This window comes from Tursiops truncatus, chromosome 1 (assembly GCF_011762595.2).
Source record: "Tursiops truncatus isolate mTurTru1 chromosome 1, mTurTru1.mat.Y, whole genome shotgun sequence".
Lineage (NCBI taxonomy): Eukaryota > Metazoa > Chordata > Mammalia > Artiodactyla > Delphinidae > Tursiops > Tursiops truncatus.
This window is the reverse complement of record NC_047034.1, coordinates 75,388,480-75,413,522: the sequence shown is the minus strand read 5'-3', so window position 1 is coordinate 75,413,522 and position 25,043 is coordinate 75,388,480. Positions and strand designations below refer to the sequence as shown.

The 25,043-nt window shown below is 43.6% G+C and overlaps 1 protein-coding gene across 9 annotated transcripts; it reads left to right on the top strand.

The window, feature by feature from the left end:
* The first annotated feature begins 104 nt into the window (after positions 1 to 104).
* PRUNE1 (prune exopolyphosphatase 1) lies at positions 105 to 24,958 on the top strand. 9 transcript variants are annotated; one of them, XM_019919381.3, is made up of 10 exons: positions 105 to 242; positions 741 to 1,394; positions 1,574 to 1,658; positions 8,606 to 8,698; positions 9,247 to 9,449; positions 11,100 to 11,284; positions 12,019 to 12,177; positions 13,479 to 13,573; positions 15,696 to 15,854; positions 23,091 to 24,958. In XM_019919381.3, the coding sequence occupies exons 3-10, from the start codon at positions 1,620 to 1,622 to the stop codon at positions 23,517 to 23,519; spliced, it is 1,362 nt and encodes a 453-aa protein (XP_019774940.2). In that variant the 5' UTR covers positions 105 to 242; positions 741 to 1,394; positions 1,574 to 1,619; the 3' UTR covers positions 23,520 to 24,958. The 9 variants fall into 9 exon arrangements, with proteins under 9 accessions (XP_019774940.2, XP_019774942.2, XP_019774938.2 ...); XM_019919383.3 differs by having other exon boundaries at positions 741 to 1,658; positions 9,337 to 9,449; XM_019919379.3 differs by having other exon boundaries at positions 741 to 1,658.
* Positions 24,959 to 25,043: the final 85 nt, after the last annotated feature.

The window sequence follows — 25,043 nt, the reverse complement described above, 5'->3', positions numbered from 1 at the left end:
TCTTTTTTCTTCTTTCTCTCTCTCTCTTTTTTCCCATCAGGACAAAGAAAAATCAGTCAAGGACAAGCTCCCCAAAGGAGGAGGAGCCTGCCCAGCACTGGAGGATTTCCATTAGGGCTTTCTGACCTGGTCAGCAGCTTGGTGATCAGCAGTGAGGGAGAGAAACAGGGAGAGAAAAACAACAGACCCTTTCTCTTCCCTCCGCCTGCCGCTGGAAGGGACGGAGCACTTGTGCCTCTCTGGTGAGAATAGGGAAGAGCAAGGGCCCTTGCTGAGTGGGGAGGAGCAGGGCTGGACAGCAGCAGCTTGTTGGATCTCTCCGGGCATGGCAGTCCTTTGCCCTGGATCCAAAGAAGCAGGGCCAAAGAGCGTGATATTTCCATATTTATTCATTTAAAGTGAAAAAATCCCGATCCTTTCCAAGTCCTTACTGAATCATTTTTTTAGTCTAGAAATGAAACCGGTTGGGCTGTGCCTGGGTGGTGCAGAAGAAGGTGTGGAAGAAGCCCCAGGCTCTGGGAAGAGTGCAGCAGGGAGAAAACCAACTGAGCAAGCAGGAGATCCAATACCCCTGTGCTCTAGTCCTTGTTCCCACCACAGGCCTCAGCTTCTCATCTGTCACCTCATCTCAATTCCTAGCTTGGGGAGCAGGGAAAGCTGGTGTGAGGCTGGTGGTAGGAAATAAAGGGATGATCAATAAATAGGGGAACATTTGATGACGAGAATACCTTTATTTGCAGTACTCTGCACTACCCTGGGGCTGGAAGGTGGCAGTTAAAGGAGGTTGCAACCCTACTCTACGTTCTGAAGGGCCCTCCAAGCTCTACTTACAGGGCTGCCACAGGATGAAACTTCAAGCAACTCCGGAGGCTGAAAGAGCAGTTGGAACAATGAGGGAGGCAGGGAGCAAAGAACCCAGGTTACAACAGTCCAGGAAAAGAATGAGACATTTGCCGACGCTGTAGAAAAAAAACAGGCTACAGAAAAGAAGCAGCAGGAGTTGGCGAGAGACTGTAGGTATTAAGTAAAGAAGAGAGGTCAAAGACTACTCTAATGTTTTTATAACATGTATAATCACGCAATTGGTGGCAGTTGGTCAGTTTGGTAAGGAAGAGAATTCGAGAGAGAGATGAGGAGCTGTTTTTGCCCAGTGTAATTTAAGATGTCAACCAGATGGGCGGTGTAATATATGGAAAGATGCTATACTTAGCCTGACTCAAGAGGGAAAGTTCAGATGCCACAAAGATAGGTTATGTGACTCATATACACTGTGACCTCAGAAAATTCTCCTTCCCTCAATTCTTGGGGCCATTTTGGCGCTTCGAGACTACACTTCCCAGGACGCCCTGCACCACGCCCCATTTCGCGCCTCCGGCCCCCACTTCGCTCCTCCCGTGAGTCCCTGGGCGCAGAACTCGGCCTCCGCCGCTGGGGGCGGGGCGACGTCGGACTCCCGGGGCCCTTGCTTACGCACTTCCTCCCGGGGTCGGGGCCGAGTCGGGGTGTGGTGGGTTCGAGTCCCACCTCCCGACTCGTCTCAACCCTTGAACCCGGGGCGGGGCTCATTCGTCAGTTAACCTCTCCGCGGCGAAGGGCAGTGGCACACCTTGAGCTTCACCATGGAGGACTATCTGCAGGGTTGTCGAGTTGCTCTGCAGGTAACGGACCCCTGTCTGTGATCGTAAGGAATGGATCCTGGGGTCCCGGAAGGACAAAGATGTGGGACCTGGGGAGCCCCGAGGGTCTATGTGGAGGGAACGCGGAATTGTGGGGTGGGGGCTTGGGATCTGATCAGGCTTGGGGCCTGAGGAGTGAGGAACGAGAACCTATCCCTTGAGAATGGGAATGCTGCTCAGTCACCCCACTCCTGAGCTGGGGGCTCCTGCCTTTGGGGTCTGCCCGAGAGCGGGGAGGCGGAATTGTGGGTCTGGGTCCTGCCGCTGAGCCGCTGCTCGCAGTTTCTGGGTCAGTTCCGTCAAAAGGATCGGAGCTGTGCCTGCCGGGAGGTGTGTTTGTTCCTTTCTCCCCGCCCCTCTTTCAGTTCTCCGCTCACGAGGCCTCCCGGCCCACTGGCCTCCAGGTGAACCCCGCGGGTACGAGGGAAGCTGTGCCCACGGCTTTGTTGCCTCTGAACGGCGGTTTCTGTCTGGCGGGCCTAATTCATTCTGAATTAAAAGTGGTGGTAGCAGGCATGTCTGTTGACTACAACCTGCATTCCTTTGCCTCCAGTTTTCTTCATTGGCCTTAACACACACAAATTACATAAAAATCCGCGGCCTGGACTGGATAAGCACAAAGTGTGTTTGGCATCAAAACTATAAGCATGACTCCTGAATGCTTTGTGGCTTATTTTTGGTACTCCCTGAGCGAGTTGGAATCTCCCAGCCTTGCTGACTGGTCATGCAGCCTTAAGCCGCTATCCCCAGTTAGCAGCAAAAAGCTGGCCAGAGAGAGGCTCCAGGAGGCCACCTGGCCCCCCCTACTTCAAGTTACACTGCCCCTGGAGAAACCTAGACAGATGGTTGACTTTGTTTCCTTTTTAAATATCTTAAACTCTACAAACTCCCCTGGGTGATAAGATTCTGGTCTTTAACAAATCCTAAAAGTCACCGAATTCCTCCTGCAGACTCAGCTGCTGTCGTAAATGAATACCCTCACCTGAAGAATAGGAGTGAAGTTCAATTTTAACACCAATTACACCAAATTTTTCCTTGTGAAATACAAATTTGGGGAAAGTTGTTTTAATGCATAAGGCAATTTGGGACCAATTCATTTTGGTTACCTCTGATTTCCACCACAGGGAACTCATTGGAGGACTAATATAAAGTCTTTGTGGCACATTCCAAGGGCCAAGAAGTTGTATTTTGTTTCCCCCGATAACCCAAATGACCAGTCTGTTTTCCACCATTTGGTAGAGTCCTTGAACCTGAAACCTCACCAGATAGCATTTCATTGCATGCCTCTAGACTACAGCATCCGAGTATATCTTCCTCAGGAATATGAAGCTGAAAAATACTGGATTTTTTCAGTATTACTGATATCCTGACCTTTCTCTGTCTGCATTCATCCCCCAAGGAGCAAGATCTATATCTTCCTTTTTCCAAACTTGTGAACTTGTGAAGGTGAGGTCATATCTTAGCGCTCTTATCACACAACCTGGCCGGGGCCAGGAGAAATGAGAAAATTAGACTCTAGCAATGTTAGTGGGTGAACTGGTGGCAGGACATACAGGTGGACACTAACAATTTAGATTGCTTTTAATTATAGAAGTAGTAAATGTACATAGGGAAAACTGTTAATACAAAAAGGATATGAAATTAGAAAAAGAAAAAGATCCTTTTTCTTCTCCCTATCCAATTCCGCAGAGGCCACACTGTTGTTTCTTGTGTAAAGAAAGACATGATTTAGACAGAGACACTATTAAGTTTGAGTGTTGCTATTAAACCACATATAACTTTTAGGAAATTGTGAATGCTTGCCTTTTACACAAGACAAACAGCTGATAACCCAGCCACCTCTCCTGCTGATACCATATTTTCAGCATTTGATACCAGAGAAATTTTCTACAATCTCTGCCACAACGATAGTAGGTTGTTCCATTTAAAAGAAATCCTGTTTGGGCTTCCCTGGTGGCGCAGTGGTTGAGAGTCCGCCTGCCGATGCAGGAGACACGGGTTCGTGCCCCGGTCCAGGAAGATCCTACATGCCGAGGAGCAGCTGGGCCCATGAGCCATGGCCGCTGAGCCTCCTCCTCGTACCGCAAAGAAAAAAAAAAAGAAATCCTGTTTAAGTTAATGTCCTATTCATGGTGAGTCATCTTTCACTTTTAGTGGGGAAAAAAAAATCTTTGCTTCAGGGTGGGGCTGCATTCAAGTTTAGGTGTTCATCCAGAAGCTTTGGATAATCTGTGTTGTCTGCACTTCTCAGGAATGAGGCAGGAATCAGGAGTGGCTGACTATCCTTAGAAATTTGCAGTCCTTGCATCAGTATCAGTCAGTCCCATTTTCCCTGCTGGGAAGACTTCTCTATCTCTGGCTCCTTGTCTCCTTTTTTCATTTCTCCCTCATTAACTCATTTGTAGAGTAGGCATCAGACCATATGCAGCCTTGGAAGGGAAGTAGTTGACTTTGCCAGCCCTGAAACCCATCCCCTCTCCCCCGCAACTCCGTGTTGAGGCCGCAAAGAACATCAGGATACAGTCATTTCAGCTAGTGGGTTTTTGTTTTTTGGGTTGTTTTGTTTTGGCTGCGTTGGGTCTTTGTTGCTGCGCGCGGGCTTTCTCTAGTTGTGAGCGGGAGCTGTGCGGGCTTCTCATTGCAGTGGCTTCTCGTTGCGAAGCACAGGCTCTAGGTGCACGGGCTTCAGTAGTTGTGGCACGCAAGCTCAGCAGTTGTGGCTCGCGGGCTCTAGAGCGCAGGCTCAGTAGTTGTGGCGCATGGGCTTAGTTGCTCCGCGGCATGTGGGACCTTGTTCGAGCCGGACCAGGGCTCGAACCCATGTCCCCTGCATTGGCAGGCAGCTTCTTAACCACTGCGCCACCAGGGAAGGCCTAGGTTTTTTTAAAGAAGAAAAAAAGTTTATATCTACTAGTGGCTCTCAGATTGTATTTCTTCCATTGGCAGCTCAGGTTTCCTCATGCTCTAAGTATAGCTATATTTGCCCTGAACTCTTCCTCTGATGGTCAGAAAACTGAGGCTTGTGCTTTCAGCTAGTGGGGGATGGGGTGGGGGATAAGAGTTAACATGTTTTTCCTAAACAAAGAGGAGAATGGTACCTTGTAAGTTAGGCATCCATATACCCGACTTGCCCAGGACAGTCAGTTTATTGAGACATAATCATTAATTGCACCCCTTTTCATTCTGAAAAGTGTACTGGTTTGGGCTTCCCTGGTGGCGCAATGGTTGAGAGTCCGCCTGCCGATGCAGGGGACACGGGTTTGTGCCCCAGTCCGGGAAGATCCCACATGCTGCGGAGCGGCTAGGCCCGTGAACCATGGCCGCTGAGCCTGTGCGTCCGGAGCCTGTGCTCCGCAACGGGAGAGGCCACAACAGTGAGAGGCCCGCTTACCACAAAAAGAAAAAAAAAAAAGTACTGGTTTGAACAACAAAGTATATAGTCACCTAGCTTGTATGCTACCTTAAGGATTTGTGATACATGCCCATGAAAAGATAGCGAGCTCCTTAAGGTAGTAGTTAAGTTCTGTATGAGAATCCCAAGTGCCAGAAGCTGGAAGTGCAGGGGAAGGGACTGCTGTGGCCCGGGTGCAGGGAAGGCTTCACAGAGAGAAGGGGCTTGCGGTTGGGCTTGACTGGACAGCAGGGGCTAGAGAAAGGAGAAGACGGAAGGGAGCTCATCTGTACTACTACAGAGTAGGCTCTTGTGTGCGATCTCATTTAATCCTCATAACAACTTCATGAAATTGGTTACAGTAGTCTCCTTATTTTTATATGAGGAAAAAGAGGCTTAGCGAGGCCAAAGTCCCACAACAAGAAACAGCTGAGATTCAGCTCCAGTCTGTGGTCTTTTCAAATGGCAGTTCTGCTGATTTCAGACAGAGAAGAACAAATAGTGCAAAGGACAGCGCTGGGAATGTGCACATCATGTATTGTGGGTGGCGAATGGACCAGTCATGGTGGGGTAGTGGTGGGTGCTGACAGGGGAAAGGAATGCCACCACCTCCCTTGGTTGTTCCTGTTCCAAGATTGGCTGAAAGTCGCAGAGTATTCCTTTTGTGTTAGCTCCTTTTGTTTGCTGTCTGAGCTTGACTGAGCACAAGGGGTTAGTCATTCACCTTCCTCTGGGGGTCATTTCTCCTCCCCTCAGAGCCATGAAGTTGCATTTGGTCCCTACTTTCTGCTTTTCTGCTTAATCTTCTCTTGGTGCTGGGGATCTGACTGATCCTGATTCGGCTGCCACTTGGAATGAAACAGCATTAACATGAGTTTTGGAAAGATTCTCCGAGGGCCTCTTCAAGCCCAGCAATAGGCCTCTCCCCCTTGTTCTGCCTTTTCTCTGTTCCTCTTCCCTTTATCCTCCAGAGTCAGGGCCATATGGCCTCTCATGTTTGTATAGTTCCCTCTCTAGAGAACATGGTGCCCTCCCTTACTGCTTCAGTGATCAAGTTATCTCAGCAGCCACTTATCTCAAGTGCTTTGTTGCCACTTTGGTCCACAGCCATCTGGGCAGTTCTTGGTATCCGGGAAACAGGGGCCTTCTCTGGTATCAGGAGGACGAATTGCAAGTCAGAGGAGTTAATATAGGCCTTGGGTCTTGGGTACAGAATTCTCATACTGTGTTGGCAAAGAGTTTAATATTGAAAAGAATCTTCCCACTCGCATGCTGTTCAGTATGAATGGGTCTTGGCTGCCACCCTCTTGAAATAGGCTTAGAGAAATGGGCACAGGGGAGAACCCAAGGGCAGACTTTCCCCAGAGGCCCTTTGCCCAAAACCTTGACAGATAACCTCTGTCTTTTGTCCTTCTCTCTAGGGATGGGAGTAGGAGATGGAAAAGAGGGTGGCTTAAAAATAAAAACCTTCTAGTTACGAGATAGGACAATTTATGCCACCAGAAGTCCTCTAAAATTGTCCCTTTCTGGCTTTGGCTTTCTGGGCAAGTGAGGGGAGTGGGTAATAGCCAATACAAGGAAGATAATTCTAGGTTCTCTTTTTTCCTAAAGTTACATTACTTGATAAACTGTTCCTTGTTATGTTTTATTCCTCTGAACACCTTTCCCACTTTTCTAAACTCTTCTATCTAGCAAATCTTCCCTGATTGAAGAAGCCAGAGTGGATTTTCACCTTTCTGTAACCCAGTAGTTCTCAACTGGGGGTGATTTTGACCCGCAGGGAATATTTGGCAAAGTCTGGAGACATTTTTGATTGTCATGACTGGAGGTGCTGCTAGCATCTAGTGGGTGGAGTTTGGGGGATACTGCCAAACACCCTGCAATGCACAGGACAGCAGCCCAGTGCTGAAATTAAGAAACTAGTGTGTTGCTTTTGTCTCTCTTATTCCTTCCTCTCTTTCAGAAGTAGGCTGAGATAGAAATTCAAAAATAAACTGGTAAGATAGAATCCTTGTGCCTAAGCTGAGCCATGGACTGTATACTCTCATTCTACCTGGCCAAATGCTTCTACTTGGAATGAAATAATAATTCTTACAGTGCCTACCCCTTGGGTTGTTTTGAGGATTAAATGATCAGCTAATGCATGTAAAAATATTGGAACAGTACATGGGGGACTTCCCTGGTGGTGCAGTGGTTAAGAATCCGCCTGCCAATGCAGGGGACATGGGTTCAATCCCTGGTCTGGGAAGACCCCACATGCCGCAGAGCAGCAAAGCCTGTGCACCACAACTACTGAGCCTGCGTTCTAGAGCCCGTGAGCCACAAGTACTGAGCCCGTGCGCCTAGAGCCCGTGCTCCACAACAAGAGAAGCCACCACAATGAGAAGCCCGAGCACCACAATGAAGAGTAGCCCCCACTTGCCGCAACTAGAGGAAGCCCTCACACAGCAACAGAGACCCAACACAGCCAAAAAAAATTTTTTTAAATACATGGCACATTCAATAGATATTTTGAAACAAAACCCCTCTCTTTGCTATTGTGGGCACCTTTAGGTTTTTTTTTGTTGTTGTTGTTTTTGTTTTTTTGCGGTATGTGGACCTCTCACTGCTGTGGCCTCTCCCGTCATAGAGCACAGGCTCCGGACGCACAGGCCCAGCGACCATGGCCCACGGGCCCAGCCACTCCGCGGCACATGGGACTCTCCCGGACCGTGGCACGAACCCCCATCCGCTGCATCAGCAGGTGGACTCTCAACCACTGCACCACCAGGGAAGCCTAACACCTTTAGGTTTTAATGAATTTTATTTAAAATTCTGGTAGGGAGATGCAAGGGAACAAGATTAATAATAACGACAGATATGCCTCCCTCCTCAGAGTTCTTATCAGCAGAAACTTTTCAAAGCTTTAAAAATAAAAGTTCCAGCAGCAGCAGCAACTGTTCTTGCTTTAATCTGAACCTGCTGGGGAAAGTGTCTGTTTCTTGCCTGTGAGAGTGTTGTTTATATCTGGTTATGGTTGAAGCTCCTCTGGGTAGGGGGAGTTTTCATGGACTAGATATCTAAATACCTTTATTTTCAAAGTCTGTTCACCTATTCTCGTGATTTAGAAATGCAAGGATTCTTTTCCCTATTTTAAAAATGGGAAAAAAGTACAAACCAGGGTTGATATGGTTTGAATACATCAGCTACCCCAGATGCTTTACTTTTGACTTCTCCTCAAGTGCCCAGAGAAGCATAAGAATCAGAGAGTGATTTACTGCTGTTCTTCTGAAAGTTAACATTCAAGGAGACAGTGTAGTAGAGAGGAAGGAGCACTTTTCCACTAACTATAGATATGTGTGGAATGCTTAAAGCTTAGCTAAAACACTTACGCCCTCTTAACTAATATCCTTATCCATGACTGAGGACCCCTAAGACTATATGACCTACCTCCTCTGTGAAGATCAGTGAGAGGATGTGTGTGCAGCCCTACATGAGTATAAGGTAACCAGAAATGGATGGAGATGCTTTTGTTAATTTCCCACTCCTGCCTCTCTAGGAGTCCCGACCCATACATGTTGTGCTGGGAAATGAAGCCTGTGACTTGGACTCCATGGTGTCAGCTCTCGCCCTGGCTTTTTATCTGGCAAAGGTGAGTACCTAGGAACAGAGTGCCTTAAAATGAAAAGATTTGGATTCAAGACCCAGCTCTGCTACTTAACAGCATTTAGCCTTGGGTAAGTCAGATCTCTTAACTTTGCTGAGTCTCCTGTCACCAACTATAAAATCTGAAATGATAATATTTTGCAGTGTTGCTGTGAGGATCAAATGAACAAATGTATTTTGAAGAATTTGTAAACTATAAAGCAATATTCAAACAGTTAACTATTGAATTCCTTATGGGTATCAGTGGTCTGTGTATGTTCCTCATGCCCATGTCAGCTCTGGAGGACTGATACTGCCTTCTCTCCAGCATCTAGAAAGGTCTTTTCCGTGAGTTGTCTTGTTGACCTTCATGCTATTGCCAAGAAGGAGAGAGGGGAAGGGTCATCCTTTTATTTTGATAAGACTGGGTAACTGCGGCTTTGAGGAAGGCAGTGACTTACCCAAGATCATGTCTCCCTTGGTCCCAGTAGTCTTGTGACTTTTCCTATCCTATTACAGAACATAGCCATACCTTCTTTTCACTTTCCTCTCTAGACAACTGAGGCTGAAGAAGTCTTTGTGCCAGTTTTAAATATAAAACGTTCTGAGCTACCTCTACGAGGTGACAATGTCTTCTTCCTTCAGAAGACTCACATTCCAGAGTCCCTCTTGATTTTCCGGGATGAGATTGACCTCCATGCATTGCAGCAGGCTGGCCAGCTCACCCTCATCCTTGTTGACAATCATGTCTTACCCAAGTAAGTGGAAGAAAGTTAAGCTGATACTTACCATGTGCCATGGGCTGTGATGAGTAAGGTTTTTAAAGAGTAGAAGAAAGAATGTTTTCTCACAGGATCTCACAGGCTAAGCATAGTTGATGGGTGATATCAGATATAGAAAGACAATAAAAAAATATTGTCAGTTCTCTAGTTATACAAGTAATAAAAAGAAATAGAAACATGGAGAGTTCAAACTAAAGGATAACTCAGAAATATTGTAAATCTACCTTTGGTATCATTGTTTTAAGATTTCATGGCAGATTTATTACAATAGAAACCTTTGAATAATGGTTACAACGGCATTTTTAACTTTAAAAAGTTAGCAACATCATATCCTCCATAAAGCAATATTTCTTTAATGCTATTTAACAAACACACACCTATAATAATCCCATCCCTAATTTAGGACTGGAAAAAAACTGCCAACAAAGCAATACGAGTACAAGGCCTTCCCAAGCGTGTCTAGCTCCTGCTAATAGTAACGTGAATATTTTTTCCTTAAGCACACTGGTTATAGCAGGACATTGACAGAGGACAGCCTAAGGGTACTAATCCATCTATCCACTCACTCATTAATAAACTTCTATTTAGAGGACGAAGGTGAGGTAGAATCTCTGTTCTCAAGAATTTGTCAGTCAGAGGAGGGAACTAGGTAAACAGGTCATTGTAATGGGTGTTAGAGGTAGGTGGTGACCGTCACTCTAGGGGACAGTAGTTACATGAAGGATGGAGTGGTTAAATATGCAAGAGGGGAGTAGAGGGGACGGTCAGGAAAGGTTTCCTAATGGAGTTGATCCTTAATCTCAGTCTTGAAAGACTAGGTATTTGCTTGGTGAATGAGGAGTTGAGGTAGTTAGCAAAACGCAGGCAGGTATGAAATAGCATGGTGAGTTGGGAGAACTGAGATTTGTTTTGCATAACTGGAACATAAAATATGAGGGAGGAGTAGGACATAAAAAAGATAAGACTAGAGAGGTAGGCAGGGGCCAGATCATGGAGATCTTGTAGGCCTTGCCAGGGAGATTAGACTTTATTTTGAGCAGTGGGGAACTATTGTTAATTCTATTTATTCCAGATCCTAGCAGAACCAAATTTGCATTTTTCAAATGCTCTTTCAGGTAGTCTTATAGAGGACAGTTTCGGAGGGCACTGGAAGCAGGTGTTTGGTTAAGGAACTATTGGAGTAGTTCAGATGAGAGAGATTGAGGGCCAAGAATAAGGCAGTAGCAGAGGGTTGGATGGGAACCAGGAGGGAATGGATGGGAATTGAGCCAGAAGCCACAGGTGACCTGCATAAAATTTGGATATTAAGTGAATTGAGGGAACAGGAGAGATTTAGATGTTGGGTGTCCAGGTGTCAACTGGAAAGACAACCCTAAAGGATATCAAATATGTGGATGAGGTACTGGTAGCTGATACTTCGTCAAATTCACCTATACGGTGTTTAAAGATGGCTTTAGTTATAATATTTAAGAGAAGAGCTGAGAGGAGTGAGGCAGAGGTAGAAGTGATCAAAGGTCTAAGTGTCTGCCTATGATGTCTGTTTTCTTCATGAGTGAGGTGCAGCTGGAGTGCCCCTACCTATCTTTCTTTCTCTTTTCCCCCACACCTCCCCCCTTTCCCACACAGAAGTGACGCAGCCTTAGAGGAGGCAGTAGCAGAGGTGCTAGACCATCGGCCCATCGATCAGAAACACTGCCCTCCCTGCCATGTTTCAGTTGAGCTGGTGGGGTCCTGCGCTACCCTGGTGGCCGAGAGAATCCTGCAGGGGGCACCAGAGATCTTGGACTGGCAAACTGCAGCCCTTCTTCATGGTGAGGGTGGCTTGGGGGTTGGGACCTGATTAGTTCCTTTATTCCCATGCCAGAGAAGGGAAAGTGGAGAAGTCTAGACTCTTCCAGCCTGACTACACCCTCTCAAAGCCACTTAGTAGATATGAAGGAGGGGATTCTTTCAGGGGGCAATTAGGCATTAAAAAGGCTGTGGGATACTTTGTCCTTTGAAGGCCTGTGGAATACTTTGTTGGAGAAAGCAGAAAGGAAGCACAGAACAACAGACCTAGAAGCTGCCTATTAGTAGCATTGTATAATGGAAAGAGGACTAGCCAAAGAAGCAGGAAATGAATTCTAATACCATTTCTGCCCAGGAAGTAGTTATATGACCTTGAGCAAATCTTTTAACCTTTTTTGTTCTTATTTTCTCCATTTGTAAAAAAAAAAAAAGAGAGAGAGAATTGGATTAGACTATCTCTTCCAACTGGAATTTGGCCTGTGGAAGAGAGATCATCTCTCTCTGACTAGGTTTCAAAATCTCCAAGAATTGAGATATTTACACTTCCTTTCTACCTTTTCCCCATTTCCCTGACTACATTTTAGTTTGGATTTGGGATGTCTTACTCAGGACATTGTCCCAGTTTGTTTTGTCTTCAGTGAGTTGCCGTACAGTCTCCTTTGGTATTGTGTCCATTTGGTTTGAGGGTTATGTGTGTTCTAGTTGTCAGGAATGGAGGGCCACAGGATTTGAGTTCTGCCATCCTCCTCCTCTGCAGGAACAATCATCCTGGACTGTGTGAACATGGACCCTAAAATTGGAAAGGCAACCCTAAAGGACAACCAATATGTGGAGAATCTAGAGGCCCTCTTCCCAAATCTGCCCAAGAGAAATGATATCTTTGATTCTCTGCAAAAGGCAAAGTTTGATGTATCAGGTATGAAATGTTAAACTGGTGGACAAAAGCCTTGTTCATTATGTTCTTGAATACCGTCAAAACAATTTCAGAGCGTGCATAATGATTTAAGCTTTATACCAGAAAGAAGCTAGGTAGTGTGTGAGTCTGATCATGAATTAATCAGTCATTTACTGGATTGTTCTATCCTGGCTATTGGGTGGATGAGAAGGAATATATTAAGAGTCTCAGAGGTTTCTAGTCTAATTAGAGAATATAGACATATAAATAAAGTATGCTGAGGGAATACAGTCATCCCTTGGTATCTGTAGGGAATTGGTTCCAGTATCCCCCACAGATAGCAAAATCCTCGGATACTCAAGTCCCTTACGTAAAATGGCATAGTATAATGAATACAGTCGGCCCTCCTTATCCGCAAATGTGAAGCCCGTGGTACAGAGGGCCAACTCTACTGAATTATCGGAGTGAGATCTAGATAAATGGTTAGGGAAGCAGAAGAAACATTTAGGGTGAATATACAAAGGACGAAGGAAGAGAACAAAAAAACTTCCATGATTTGTTACCCAGCTACCGCCTGTTGACGTTAAAAAAAAAGAAAGAGGGCTTCCCTGGTGGCGCAGTGGTTGAGAGTCCGCCTGCCGATACAGGGGACACGGGTTCGTGCCCCGGTCTGGGAAGATCCCACATGCCGCGGAGCCGCTGGGCCCGTGAGCCACGGCCGCTGAGCCTGAGCATCCAGAGCCTGTGCTCCGCGACGGGAGAGGCCACAACAGTGAGAGGCCCGCGTACCGCAAAAAAAAAGAAAGAGAGGTCCCACTTTTAGAAAAGTAAAACAACACAGAATGGGGAAAATCAGGAGTAAAAGCCTCTCTTCTTCCATTTACCCTTCTCCCCAGAGTCCCTTGCTCTAAAGGTACCTATTGTGACCCGGTAATCGAAAGTAATTTTTTATTTAGAGTAAATTTCTATTGGGACTTCCCTGGTGGTTCAGTGGGTAAGACTCTGTGCTCCCAATGCAGGAGGCCGGGGTTCAGTCCCTGGTCGGGGAACTAGATCCCACATGCATGCCACAATGAAGATCCAGCATGCCACAACTAAGACCCGGTGCAGACAAAATAAATAAATAAATATTATTTTAAGTGAATAAATAAATTTCTATTATATAATTACATCCGGAGTTACTAGCCCTGTTCATTGCCCCAAAGAGAGGCTGTGTTTTTCCTCTTCCTTGACCTGTCTTGGTGTCCTCACCTTCCTGGTCTTGGGACCTTGGGTTCTCTTGGTTCTCCTGTTTCACCCTTAGTCTCACATCCACTTTCTAGGACTGACCACAGAGCAGATGCTGAGAAAGGACCAGAAGACCGTCTCCAGACAAGGCACCAAGGTGGCCATTAGTGCAATATATATGGATTTGGAGGTAAGAGCAAGATGTAGGTGTGGGTGGAGAGAGAAAACCTTTAGTTTTGTATGTAACCTTGCCCCTCACTCCTGGCTCACCTCCAAAATGTATCTTACCCCTCCTTTTCTCCATCTCTACTCCACAGTCCATTGTCTCTCACTGCACTGCTGTAATGGCCCCCATGCTAGTTTCCCTGCCTCCACTTTTGACCTCTGCAAACTGTTCTCCCCACAGCAGCCAGAGTGATCTCTTTAAGACATGTCAGATCCAGGGGAGTAACCTGGTGGTCTAGTGGTTAGGACTCAGCGCTTTCACTGCTGTGGCCTGGGTTCAGTCCCTGGTCGGGGAACTGAGACAAAAAAAAAAAAAGATATGTCAGATCCTATTGGCCCCCTCCCTTTACTGCCTTTTCATTGTACTTCTAATAAAATCTAAAAGCCTCACAGTGGTTTATAGGGCCCTCCTTTATCAGGCCTTTGTCCTTTTCTCTGACTTCTTCATTCCAGCCCCATTCCTACACTCACAGAACTGTAGCCACCCCAGTTTTCTTTCTGTTTTTCAGAACCATTAAGTTCACTCTTAGCTCTCAACTCAGAGCCTGTGCACTCCTTTTGCAGAGCTGGCTCCTTCTTTTCATTCAGGACTTAGCTCAGGTGTCTTCTCTTTCAGGAGGTTTTTCCTGACCACCCTAACTAAAGTAATATCCTCCATGCTCAAAAATCTCTAAATATTACTTTTTTTTTTGTACGTGCATCTTGTGGGATCTTAGTTCCCTGACCAGGGATTGAACCTAGGCCCCCTGCAGTGGAAGTATGGAGTCCTAACCACTGGACTGCCAAGGAATTCCCATTTTGTTTTCTTCATAGCACTTAGCACACTGAAATAATCATGTTTCATGGTTTCCTTGTTTATTGTCTATATTCCTCTGCTAGTTTATCAGCTCCACCAGACCAGAGACCCTATTTCTTTTGTTTCTGCTGTATCTCCAGCACCTTTGACAATGCCTGGCGCATAGTGGATGCTCAGTGAATTTTGTCGAATGGGTGAATGAATATAACTCTGATAGTGGTATTTTAATACCTGGCTCCATATCTTATTGGTTTAAATCATTCATCTGATCTGAACATGTACTCTCATAGACTGCACAGCTTTCTCCTAAATAACATGTAAAAATTTTTACTAAATAATTTACTGAAACAGAATAGCATGGCCTCTTCCCTTGCTACTTATAACCTAGTTTTGTAACCAAACATAAGAACACAAAAGGCTTGCCGAGTACCATAATCATAGTACAAATTGACTCATTAGAAATGCTAAGGATAAAGAAAAGCCCTGATCTAAAGCAGCTGGTGGTATTATTCATTGGAGGAAATACTGCGTGAGATTTTGGAGAAGAATATAGATAGATAGACAAAGAATGAAGAGCCAAGGATGCAGGTGTCATGTGTCTGTACTTATTTGTATGCGCCATTGTTCTGTTTTAGAATAAAAATATCCTCAAGGCAAAGACCTTGCTTGATTGATTGTAAGAGCAGGATAGCCTTGGACATACCAGGCACATTACGTACATTACCTTTTTTTTTGCATTACGCGGGCCTCTCACTGTTGTGGCCTCTCCCGTTGCTCCGGACGTGCAGGCCCAGCGGCCATGGCTCACGGGCCCAGCTGTTCCGCGGCATGTGGGATCTTCCCGGACCGGGGCACGAACCCATGTACCCTGCATCAGCAGGCGGACTCTCAACCACTGTGCCACCAGAGAAGCCCCATTATCATTTTTTAATTCTTAAAACAATCAAGTTTGGTAAATGATTTATCCTCATTTTACAGATGAGGAAACTTAAGTCCAGGGATCCTTGATCATATAGCTGATAGGTAACAGAGCTGATTTTCAAAATTCTGTCTGAACCCAAAGCCTCATTCTGTGAGGCTCATAGAATGGCCTCATAGAAAGGCTCATTCTCCTCATTCTATATATTGCCTTCCAGGACATAAATAGCACAGAGTAAACATTAGATACCTTTTTTATGGAGTACAAGTCCCAGGTTAACATGCAAAGAAACCCTTCATAAGCATCTTCTGTTGAGGGTGATAATGAGGATCCAGTGGCAGCCCTCATCCCTGTCCATTTCTTCTGTTTTAGGCCTTTCTGCAGAGGTCTGGCCTCATTGCAGATCTCCATGCCTTCTGCCAGGCTCACAGCTATGATGCCCTGGTCGCCATGACTATCTTTTTCAACACTTGCAATGAGCCAGTGCGGCAGTTGGCAGTTTTCTGTCCCCACACAGCACTCCGAGTGACGGTGAGTCCCTGTCCCTTCTCCAGCCTGAGGACCCTACAGAGTTCTGCCTGTACGCACTATCCTGTGCTGTAAAGACCTCTCCTTCATTCTTGTATTTATCCAGAGGTCCTTGATCTGTTTCCAGAATTGCCACTACCCGCTTTTTTCCATTCTCTCTATGTGTGAATATCCTTAATCATACTCTTGTTGAGAAAGGGAGATTCCAAAGAGAATTAGAGACACAGTTCCTACTTAGAAGGAATTGAAATCAGGTTAAAAGAACGTGTTATAAATCTGGAGTTAAAACTAGATTCTTGGTTTAAGCATTAATTCCTCACCCCTGAAAATCAATTCCTTTCTTTTTACCTTATTGCCTTGAAAATTGGAAACAGACGAGAAACCTTTTCTACTACTTAAGCAGTTTGTGCTAACTCTGTAGAGAAGTGGTCTAGGAGCAGGTTTGGTTTTTTCCCCTGATCTTCCATTTAGCCACCTTTCCCACCTCCTCCCCTTTCTTTTCCTCTGTTGGTTACTGATAAGCCCAGGGAAGAATTTAAAAGTGGACTTAAGGCAGTCCAGGGATTCTTTGGATTTCTTAGCAGCGAGGACTGCTGAAGACTGGTCTGAATACAGCTGGATAATCTTTTTTGTGCATGAAAGGCATGTCTGCCCCTTCCCACCTCTCTTTGTCTTTATCTTCTCCTCCAGGAAGCAAATGTAATTTCATTCAGTGGAAAGTAGTTTGGCATTGTGGAAAGAACTACAGCCTTTAAAGGCAGATATATAGGCTTTTCTGTCCCAGATTTGCCACTTACTTGCTCTTTGACCAAAGGCAAGTCAGTTGACTTCTGATTCTGTAAATGTCATATTACCACCTACTAATTAGTGTGATGTAATCATTAAACATAATAGTATATGTAAGGTTCATTGCTGGGCACAATGCTCTCTTACTAATCATGTCATGAAGGAAAGGGTGCTTTGACCATACGAAGTACCTCTCCCCACCTTCCTAAATCTCCCCTCCTTCTCCCTGCCATGGTCCCTCTGGAACTCTGTAGGTATCTGATAACTCTACCATTGCCCAGGCTGCCTCTGTGCTGGAAAATGGTAGTCCTCTTTTCACGGTCTGCCCTACCATTTCCTCTCTTCCTCCTGTGTTGGAAATAGTATAATATAGTAATTTAGAACACCAGCTCTGATGACAGACCTGAGTTCAAGTATCAACTTTGTTTCATTCAAACTTGACCTTTGGCGACACATAGTAATCAAACTGACAACAATTAAAGACAAAGAAAAACTATTAAATGCAACAAGGGAAAAATGACAAATAACATACAAGGGAACTCCCGTAAGCTTAACAGCTGATTTCTCAGCAGAAACTCCACAAGCCACAAGGGAGTGGCACGATGTATTTAAAATGATGAAAGGGAAGAACCTACAACCAAGATTACTCTATCCAGCAAGGATCTCATTCAAATTTGATGGAGAAATCAAAAGCTTTACAGACAAGCAAAAGCTAAGAGAATTCAGCACCACCAAACCAGCTCTACAACAAATGCCAAAGGAATTTCTCTAAGTGGGAAACACAAGAGAAGAAAAGGACCTACAGAAACAAACCCAAAACAATTAAGGAAATGGTAATAGGAACATACATATAGATAATTACCTTAAATGTGAATGGATTAAATGCTCCAACCAAAAGACACAGGCTTGCTGAATTGATACCAAAACAAGACCCATATATATGCTGTCTACAAAAGACCCATTTCAGACCTAGGGACACATACAGACTGAAAGTGAGGGGATGGAAAAAAGATATTCCATGCAAATGGAAATCAAAGGAAAACTGGAGTAGCAATACTCATATCAGATAAAATAGACTTTAAAATAAAGACTGTTACAAGAGACAAGGAAGGACACTACATAATGATCAAGGGATCAATCTAAGACGAAGATATAACAATTATAAATATATATGCACCCGACATAGGAGCACCTAAATACATAAGGCAAATGCTAACAGCTATAAAAGAGAAAATCTACAGTAACACTATAATAGTGGGCGACTTTAACACCTTCCTTACACAGATCATCCAGACAGAAAATTAATAAGGGGGCTTCCCTGGTGGTGCAGTGGTTGAGAGTCCGCCTGCCGATGCAGGGGACACGGGTTCGTGCCCCGGTCTGGGAAGATACCACATGCCATGGAGCGGCTGGGCCTGTGAGCCATGGCCGCTGAGCCTGCACATCCAGAGCCTCTGCTCCGCAACAGGAGAGGCCACAACAGTGAGAGGCCCACATACAGCAAAAAAAAAAAAAAAGAAAATTAATAAGGAAACACAGCTTTAAATGACACAATAGACCAGATAGATTTAATTGATATTTATAGGACATTCCATCCGAAAACAGCAAGATTACACTTTCTTCTCAAGTGCACACAGAACATTCTCCAGGATGGATCACACCTTGGGTTACAAATCAAGCCTTGGTAAATTTAAGAAAATTGAAATCATATCAAGCATCTTTTCTGACCACAACACTATGACATTAGAAATAAGTTACAGGGAAAAAAACGTAAAAAACACAAACACATGGAGGCTTAACAATACGTTACTAAATAACCAAGAGATCACTGAAGAAATCAAGGAGGAAATCAAAAAATACCTAGAGACAAATGACAATGAAAACATGACGATCCAAAACCTGTGGGATGCAGCAAAAGCAGTTCTAAGAGGGAGGTTTATAGCAATACAATCCTACCTCAAGAAACAAGAAAAATCTCAAGTAAACAATCTAAACTTACACATAAAGGAGAGAAAGAAGAACAAACAAAACCCAAAGTTAGTAGAAGGAAAGAAAAAGATCAGAGCAGAAATGAATGAAATAGAAACAAAGAAAACAATAGCAAAGGTCAATAAAACTAAAAGCTGGTTCTTTGAGAAAATAAACAAAATTGATAAGCCTTTAGCCAGACTCATCAAGAAAAAGAGGGAGAGGACTCAATAAAATTAGAAATGAGGGACTTCCCTGGTGGAGCAGAGGTTAAGAATCCACCTGCCATAAATGCCCATCGACAGACGAATGGATAAAGAAGATGTGGTACATATATACAATGGAATATTGCTCAGCCATTAAAAGAAATGAAATTGGGTCATTTGTAGAGACGTAGATGCATCTGGAGACTGTCATACAGAGTGAAGTAAGTCAGAAAGAGAAAAACAAATATTGTATATTAACGTACATATGTGGAACCCAGAAAATGGTACAGATGAACTGGTTTGCAGAGCAGAAATTGAGACACAGAAGTAGAGAAAAAACGTGTGGACACCAAGAGGGGAAAGCAGTGGTGGGTGGGAGTTGTGATGTGGTGAATTGGGAAATTGGGATCAACATGTATACACTGATGTGTATAAAATGGATGACTAATAAGAAAAAATAAGTAAATAAAAAACAAAAAAGAATCCATCTGCCAGTGCAGGGTTTGATCCCTGCTCCAGGAAGATACCACATGCCACAGAGCAGCTAAGCCCGTGCACCACAACTGCTGAGCCTGTGCTCTAGAGGCCACAAGCCACAACTACTGAACCCATGTGCCACAACTACTGAAGCCAACACGCCTAGAGCCTGTGCTCTGCAACAAGAGAAGCCACCACAATGAGAAGCCCGTACACCACAATGAAGAGTAGCCCCCACGTGCCACAACTAGAGAAAGCCCACATGCAGCAATGAAGACCCAATGCAGCCAAAAATAAATAAATAAAATAAATAAATTTTTAAAAAATAAAATACAATTAGAAATGAAAAAGGAGAAGTTACAGCGGACATCGCAGAAATACAAAGCATCGTAAGAGACTACAACAAGCAACTCTGTGCCAATAAAATGGACAACCTGGAAGAAATGGACAAATTCTTAGAAAGGTATAACCTACCTAGACTGAACCAGGAAGAAATAGAAAATATGAACAGACCAATCACAAGTAATGAGATTGAAACTGTGATTACAAATCTTCCAACAAACGAAAGTCCAGGACCAGACAACTTCACAGGTGAATTCTGTCAAACATTTAGAGAAGAACCAACACCCATCCTTCTCAAACTCTTCCCAAACATTGCAGAGGAAGGAACACTCCTAAACTCATTCTATGAGGCCACCATCACCCTGATACCAAAACCAGACAAAGATACTACAAAAAAAGAAAATTACAGACAAATATCACTGATGAATATAGATGCAAAAATCCTCAACAAAATATTAGCAAACAGAATCCAACAACACATTAAAAGGCTCATACACCATGATCAAGTGGGATTTATCCCAGGGATGCAAGGATTCTTCAGTATATGCAAATCAATCAATGTGATACACCATATTAACAAATTGAAGAATAAAAACCATACGATCATCTCAATAGATGGAAGAAAAGTTTTTGACCAAATTCAACACCCATTTATGATAAAAAAAAAAACTCTCCAGAAAGTGGGCATAGAGGGAACCTACCTCAACATAATAAAGGCCATATATGACAGACACACAGCAAACATCATTCTCAATGGTGAAAAACTGGAAGCATTTCCTCTAAGATCAGGAACAAGACAAGGACGTCCACTCTTGCCACTATTATTCAACATAGTTTTGGAAGTCCTAGCTATGGCAATCAGAGAAGAAAAAGAAATAAAAGGAATACAAGTTGGAAAAGAAGAAGTAAAACTGTCACTGTTTACAGATGACATGATACTATACATAGAAAATCCTAAAGATGCCACCAGAAAACTACTAGAGTTAATCAATGAATTTGATAAAGTTGCAGGATACAAAATTAATGCACAGAAATCTCTTGCATTCCTATACATTAACAACGAAAGATCAGAAAGAGAAATTAAGGAAACAATCCCATTCACCATTGCAACAAAAAGAATAAAATACCTAGGAATAAACCTACCTGAGGAGGGAAAAGACCTGTACTCAGAAAACCATAAGACACTGATGAAAGAAATCAACAATGACACAAACAGATGGAGAGTTATACCATGTTCTTGGATTGGAAGAATCAATATTGTGAAAATGACTATTCTACCCAAAGCAATATACAGATTCAATGCAATCCCTATCAAATTACCAATGACATTTTTTACAGAACTAGAACAAAAAAATCTTAAAACTTGTATGGAGACCCAAAAGACCCCGAATAGCCAAAGCAATCTTGAGGAAAAAAAGTGGAGCTGGAGGAATCAGACTCACTGACTTCAGACTATACTACAAAGCCACAGTAATCAAGACAATATGGTACTGGCACAAAAACAAATATAGATCAATGGAACAGGATAGAAATCCCAGAGATAAACCTGAGCACTTACGGTCAACTAATCTATGACAAAGGGGGCACAGGTATACAATGGAGAAAAGACAGTCTCTTCAATAAGTGGTGCTGGGAAAACTGGACAGCTACATGTAAAACAATGAAATTAGAACACTTCCTAGCACGATACACAAAAATAAACTCCAAATGTATTAAAGACCTGAATGTAAGACTGGACACTATAAAACTCTTAGAGTAAAACATAGGAAAAACACTCTTACACATAAATCACAGCAAGATCTTTTTTGACCCACCTCCTAGAGTAATGGAAATAAAAACAAAAATAAAGAAATAGGACCTCATGAAACTTAAAAGCTTTTGCACAGCAAAGGAAACTATAAACAAGATGAGAAGACAACCCTCAGAATAGGAGAAGATATTTGCAAACGAATCAATGGACAAAGGATTAATCTCCAAAATATATAAACAGCTCATGCAGCTCAATATTAAAAAAAACAACCAACCCAATCCAAAAATGGGCAGAAGACCTAAATAGACATTTCTCCAAAGAAGACATACAGATGGCCAAGAGGCACATGAAAAGCTGCTCGACATCACTAATCGTTAGAGAAATGCAAATCAAAACTACAATGAGGTATCACCTCACACCAGTTAGAATGGGCATCATCAGAAAATCTACAAACAACAAATGCTGGAGAGGGTATGGAGAAAAGGTAACCCTCCTACACTGTTGGTGGGAATGTAAATTGGTACAGCCACTATGGAGAACAGTATGGAGGTTCCTTCAAAAACTAAAAATAGAATTACCATATGACCCAGCAATCCCACTACTGGGCATATACCAAAAGAAAACATAATTCAAAAAGACACATGCACCCCAGTGTTCACTGCAGCACTATTTACAATAGCCAGGTCATGGAAGCAACCTAAATGTCCATCGACAGATGAATGGATTCAGAAGATGTGATACATATATACAATGGAATATTACTCAGCCATAAAAAGGAACAAAATCGGGTCATTTGTAGAGACGTGGATGGACCTAGAGACTGTCATTCAGAGTGAAGTAAGTCAGAAAGAGAAAAACAAATATCATATGTTAACACATATATGTGGAATCTAGAAAAATGGTACAGATGAACTGGTTTGCAAGGCAGAAATAGAGACACAGATGTAGAGAACAAATGTATGGACACCAAGGGGGTACAGCAGGGGCGGGGTGGTGTGGGATGAATTGGGAGATTGGGATTGACATATATACACTAATATGTATAAAATAGATAATTAATAAGAACCTGCTGTATAAAAAATAAATAAAATTTAAAAAAAACAGAAACAAAAAAACCTTGACCTTCGGTAAGTTACCTAATCTAAGCCTCAGTTTCCCTACCTGTAAATGAGGGTAACAGTAATACCAACCTGTAAGGTAGTTGTGAGGATTAAATGAGGAAATTAATATTTGAAAATGGCCAGACGTGGCACGATGCTTGGCATACTTCCCACCCCAACTTGATCTATTTATTCTTTCTGCCTGTATTCTTCTCCTGACCTCAATATAGTAGATGCTTGTCCCATCTCAGCTAAGGATAGAGTTCAAGTTTTTGAGCACAGGAATACCCTTGCAAATAACAATATTCGAGGAGGTGGGAGTCCCAGGTTCTGGTTCAGACTCTACCATCATCTACATTCAAGGCACTTAATCTCTCTGGGCTTTGGTTTACTTATGAATAAAATGGAATATATCATCTCAAATTTTTCTTCTGTTTCTAAAATACTGTGTGTATTAGTTGATGTGCCTTTGTTGCAAGCAATAAAACAACCCTAGATGACTTAATTAAAAAAATATATTTTTTATCCTCTATAAGAGAAGTCTCTTAGAAGTCTCAGCTTTTTGCTTCACCACCTTATATACCACCTCCCCATCTTGTCTCCTTTTTAGGTCTGTGGAGTCCTAGAACGCTCCCACTCTCCGTCCCTGAAGCTGACCCCTGCCCCAAGCATCCACCCTAACCTCCAAGCGTATCTTCAAGGCAACACCCAGGTCTCTCGAAAGAAACTTCTGCCTCTGCTCCAGGAAGCCCTGTCAGCATATTTTGACTCCACAAACATCCCTTCAGGACAGCCTGAGACAGAGGGTGTGTCCAGGGAGCAGGTAGACAAGGAATTGGACAGGGCAGGTAACTCCCTGATTCCTGGACTGAGTCAAGATGAGGAGGAGCCTCCACTGCCCCCCACACCCATGAACAGCCTGGTGGATGAGTGCCCTCTGGATCAGGGGCTGCCGAAATTGTCAGCCGAGGTCATCTTTGAAAAATGTAGTCAGATCTCACTGTCAGAATCTACCACTGCCTCCCGGTCCAAGAAATGACTGTTGGGAGGGGAGGGGGAAGTGAAAGAGGTTGCTTGAACCACCCTGAATGCATGTTTTGAGATGTTTCAGCAATTTTGTCTTCATTGTTCCAGGATCTGGTATACTGTTCTCATAAACCTAGGAGGAGAAAGAAGTAAAAGAAAGCTGAGCTGGCATTCTCCCTTTTCCCCACAATCTCTACCAATCAAACAAATTTTATTATTTAATTTAATTCCTTAAATCTGCACTGACTCTCCTCTATTTCATTTGCCAGGGTCATGATGTGATAACATACACAGTTCCAGCAGAGTGGCACAGAAAGACTGTGTACCCCAAAAGTGCCCTAAGTCAGGCTTTTTAACAGAACCAGTATTTCTTATGGAACCAAACATTCATTGTCTCCAGTGTTTATTTATTCTCTTATTAATTCAAGTATTTATTGAACACAGTACCTACTTTTAGCTTCTTCCAGTTTTTAGCCTTTAGTTGATTTTCACCTCCATGACTCCTCTTTCTGCCGCCAATTAGGTGATGGTGTCTCATTCCCAGTTTGCTAAATTTCTACTCTGAGCTTATTGTGACTGTTTCGGGATTGTTTGGGAGCAGATTGGAGGCCATTATCTTCTGTCCTGATCGGCTGGCCTGACTCTCAGTTTCTTTGGATCTCTCTGGCTCAGAGCCACAGGCACCCTGAAGAGACCCAGAAGACCCCCCCTGGTTCTTGAGAGTTCAGGAGACACCTGGGAAAGCCTTAAGACCTCATGGGCACTCTTCGCAAAAGACAGTAGAACTACAATGAGACCCCTGGCTCTGTCGATTTCTTATCCATCTGATTTTCTCCTTGGGCATAGTAGAAAGAAACACGAAGTTCATACCGACTGCCATCAACTGTGTGTCTTTTGTCCAGACACTCACTCCTCTAGATCTCATTTCCCCGTCTGCAAAACTGATGTTCCCTGGTTTCTGTGATCTGCCTGTTGCCACACCGTCCTTTCTTGCCTCGCTTCTCTGTTTTTTTGTTTGTTTCTTTTTCCCTGGGAATGCTCAGGGTCACTGAATTGTCTGTTTATTTGTGATTGTACCAAGGTACTCAGCCTCATGTAGCATGTACAGGGGTATGATTCATACCATAGTGACCCAGCAAAGAGCTCCCTTCCACTGACTTGTTCTGCATGTGTAGAGTCTCCCTTTTCTCTTCAGACCAACCTGTTCCCCCTTTTCCTACCCCACAGCTCTGCTCCCTGTAAGTTTTCAACAGTTTCGCTGAACAGTGGGGTATGTGATGGTTTTGGCATGATGTCTTCATATGAGGGAAACTGACTTCACTTTGAGGGGATGTTTGTAGCCATTGGAAGGTAAAATAGTGGCGTGATTACTGAACCAAAGGAATTTATGTTTTGTAACTTGGGTACTTTTATTTTGCATTTTGTTAAAGTATTAAATACTTTTTTCCTGTTTGGGGCCTTATTGTCTCTTTTTACAACTATAATCAGGCCTTTCCCTCTGATAATTGTTTTAACCTTCTCAAGATTCATTTCCCTT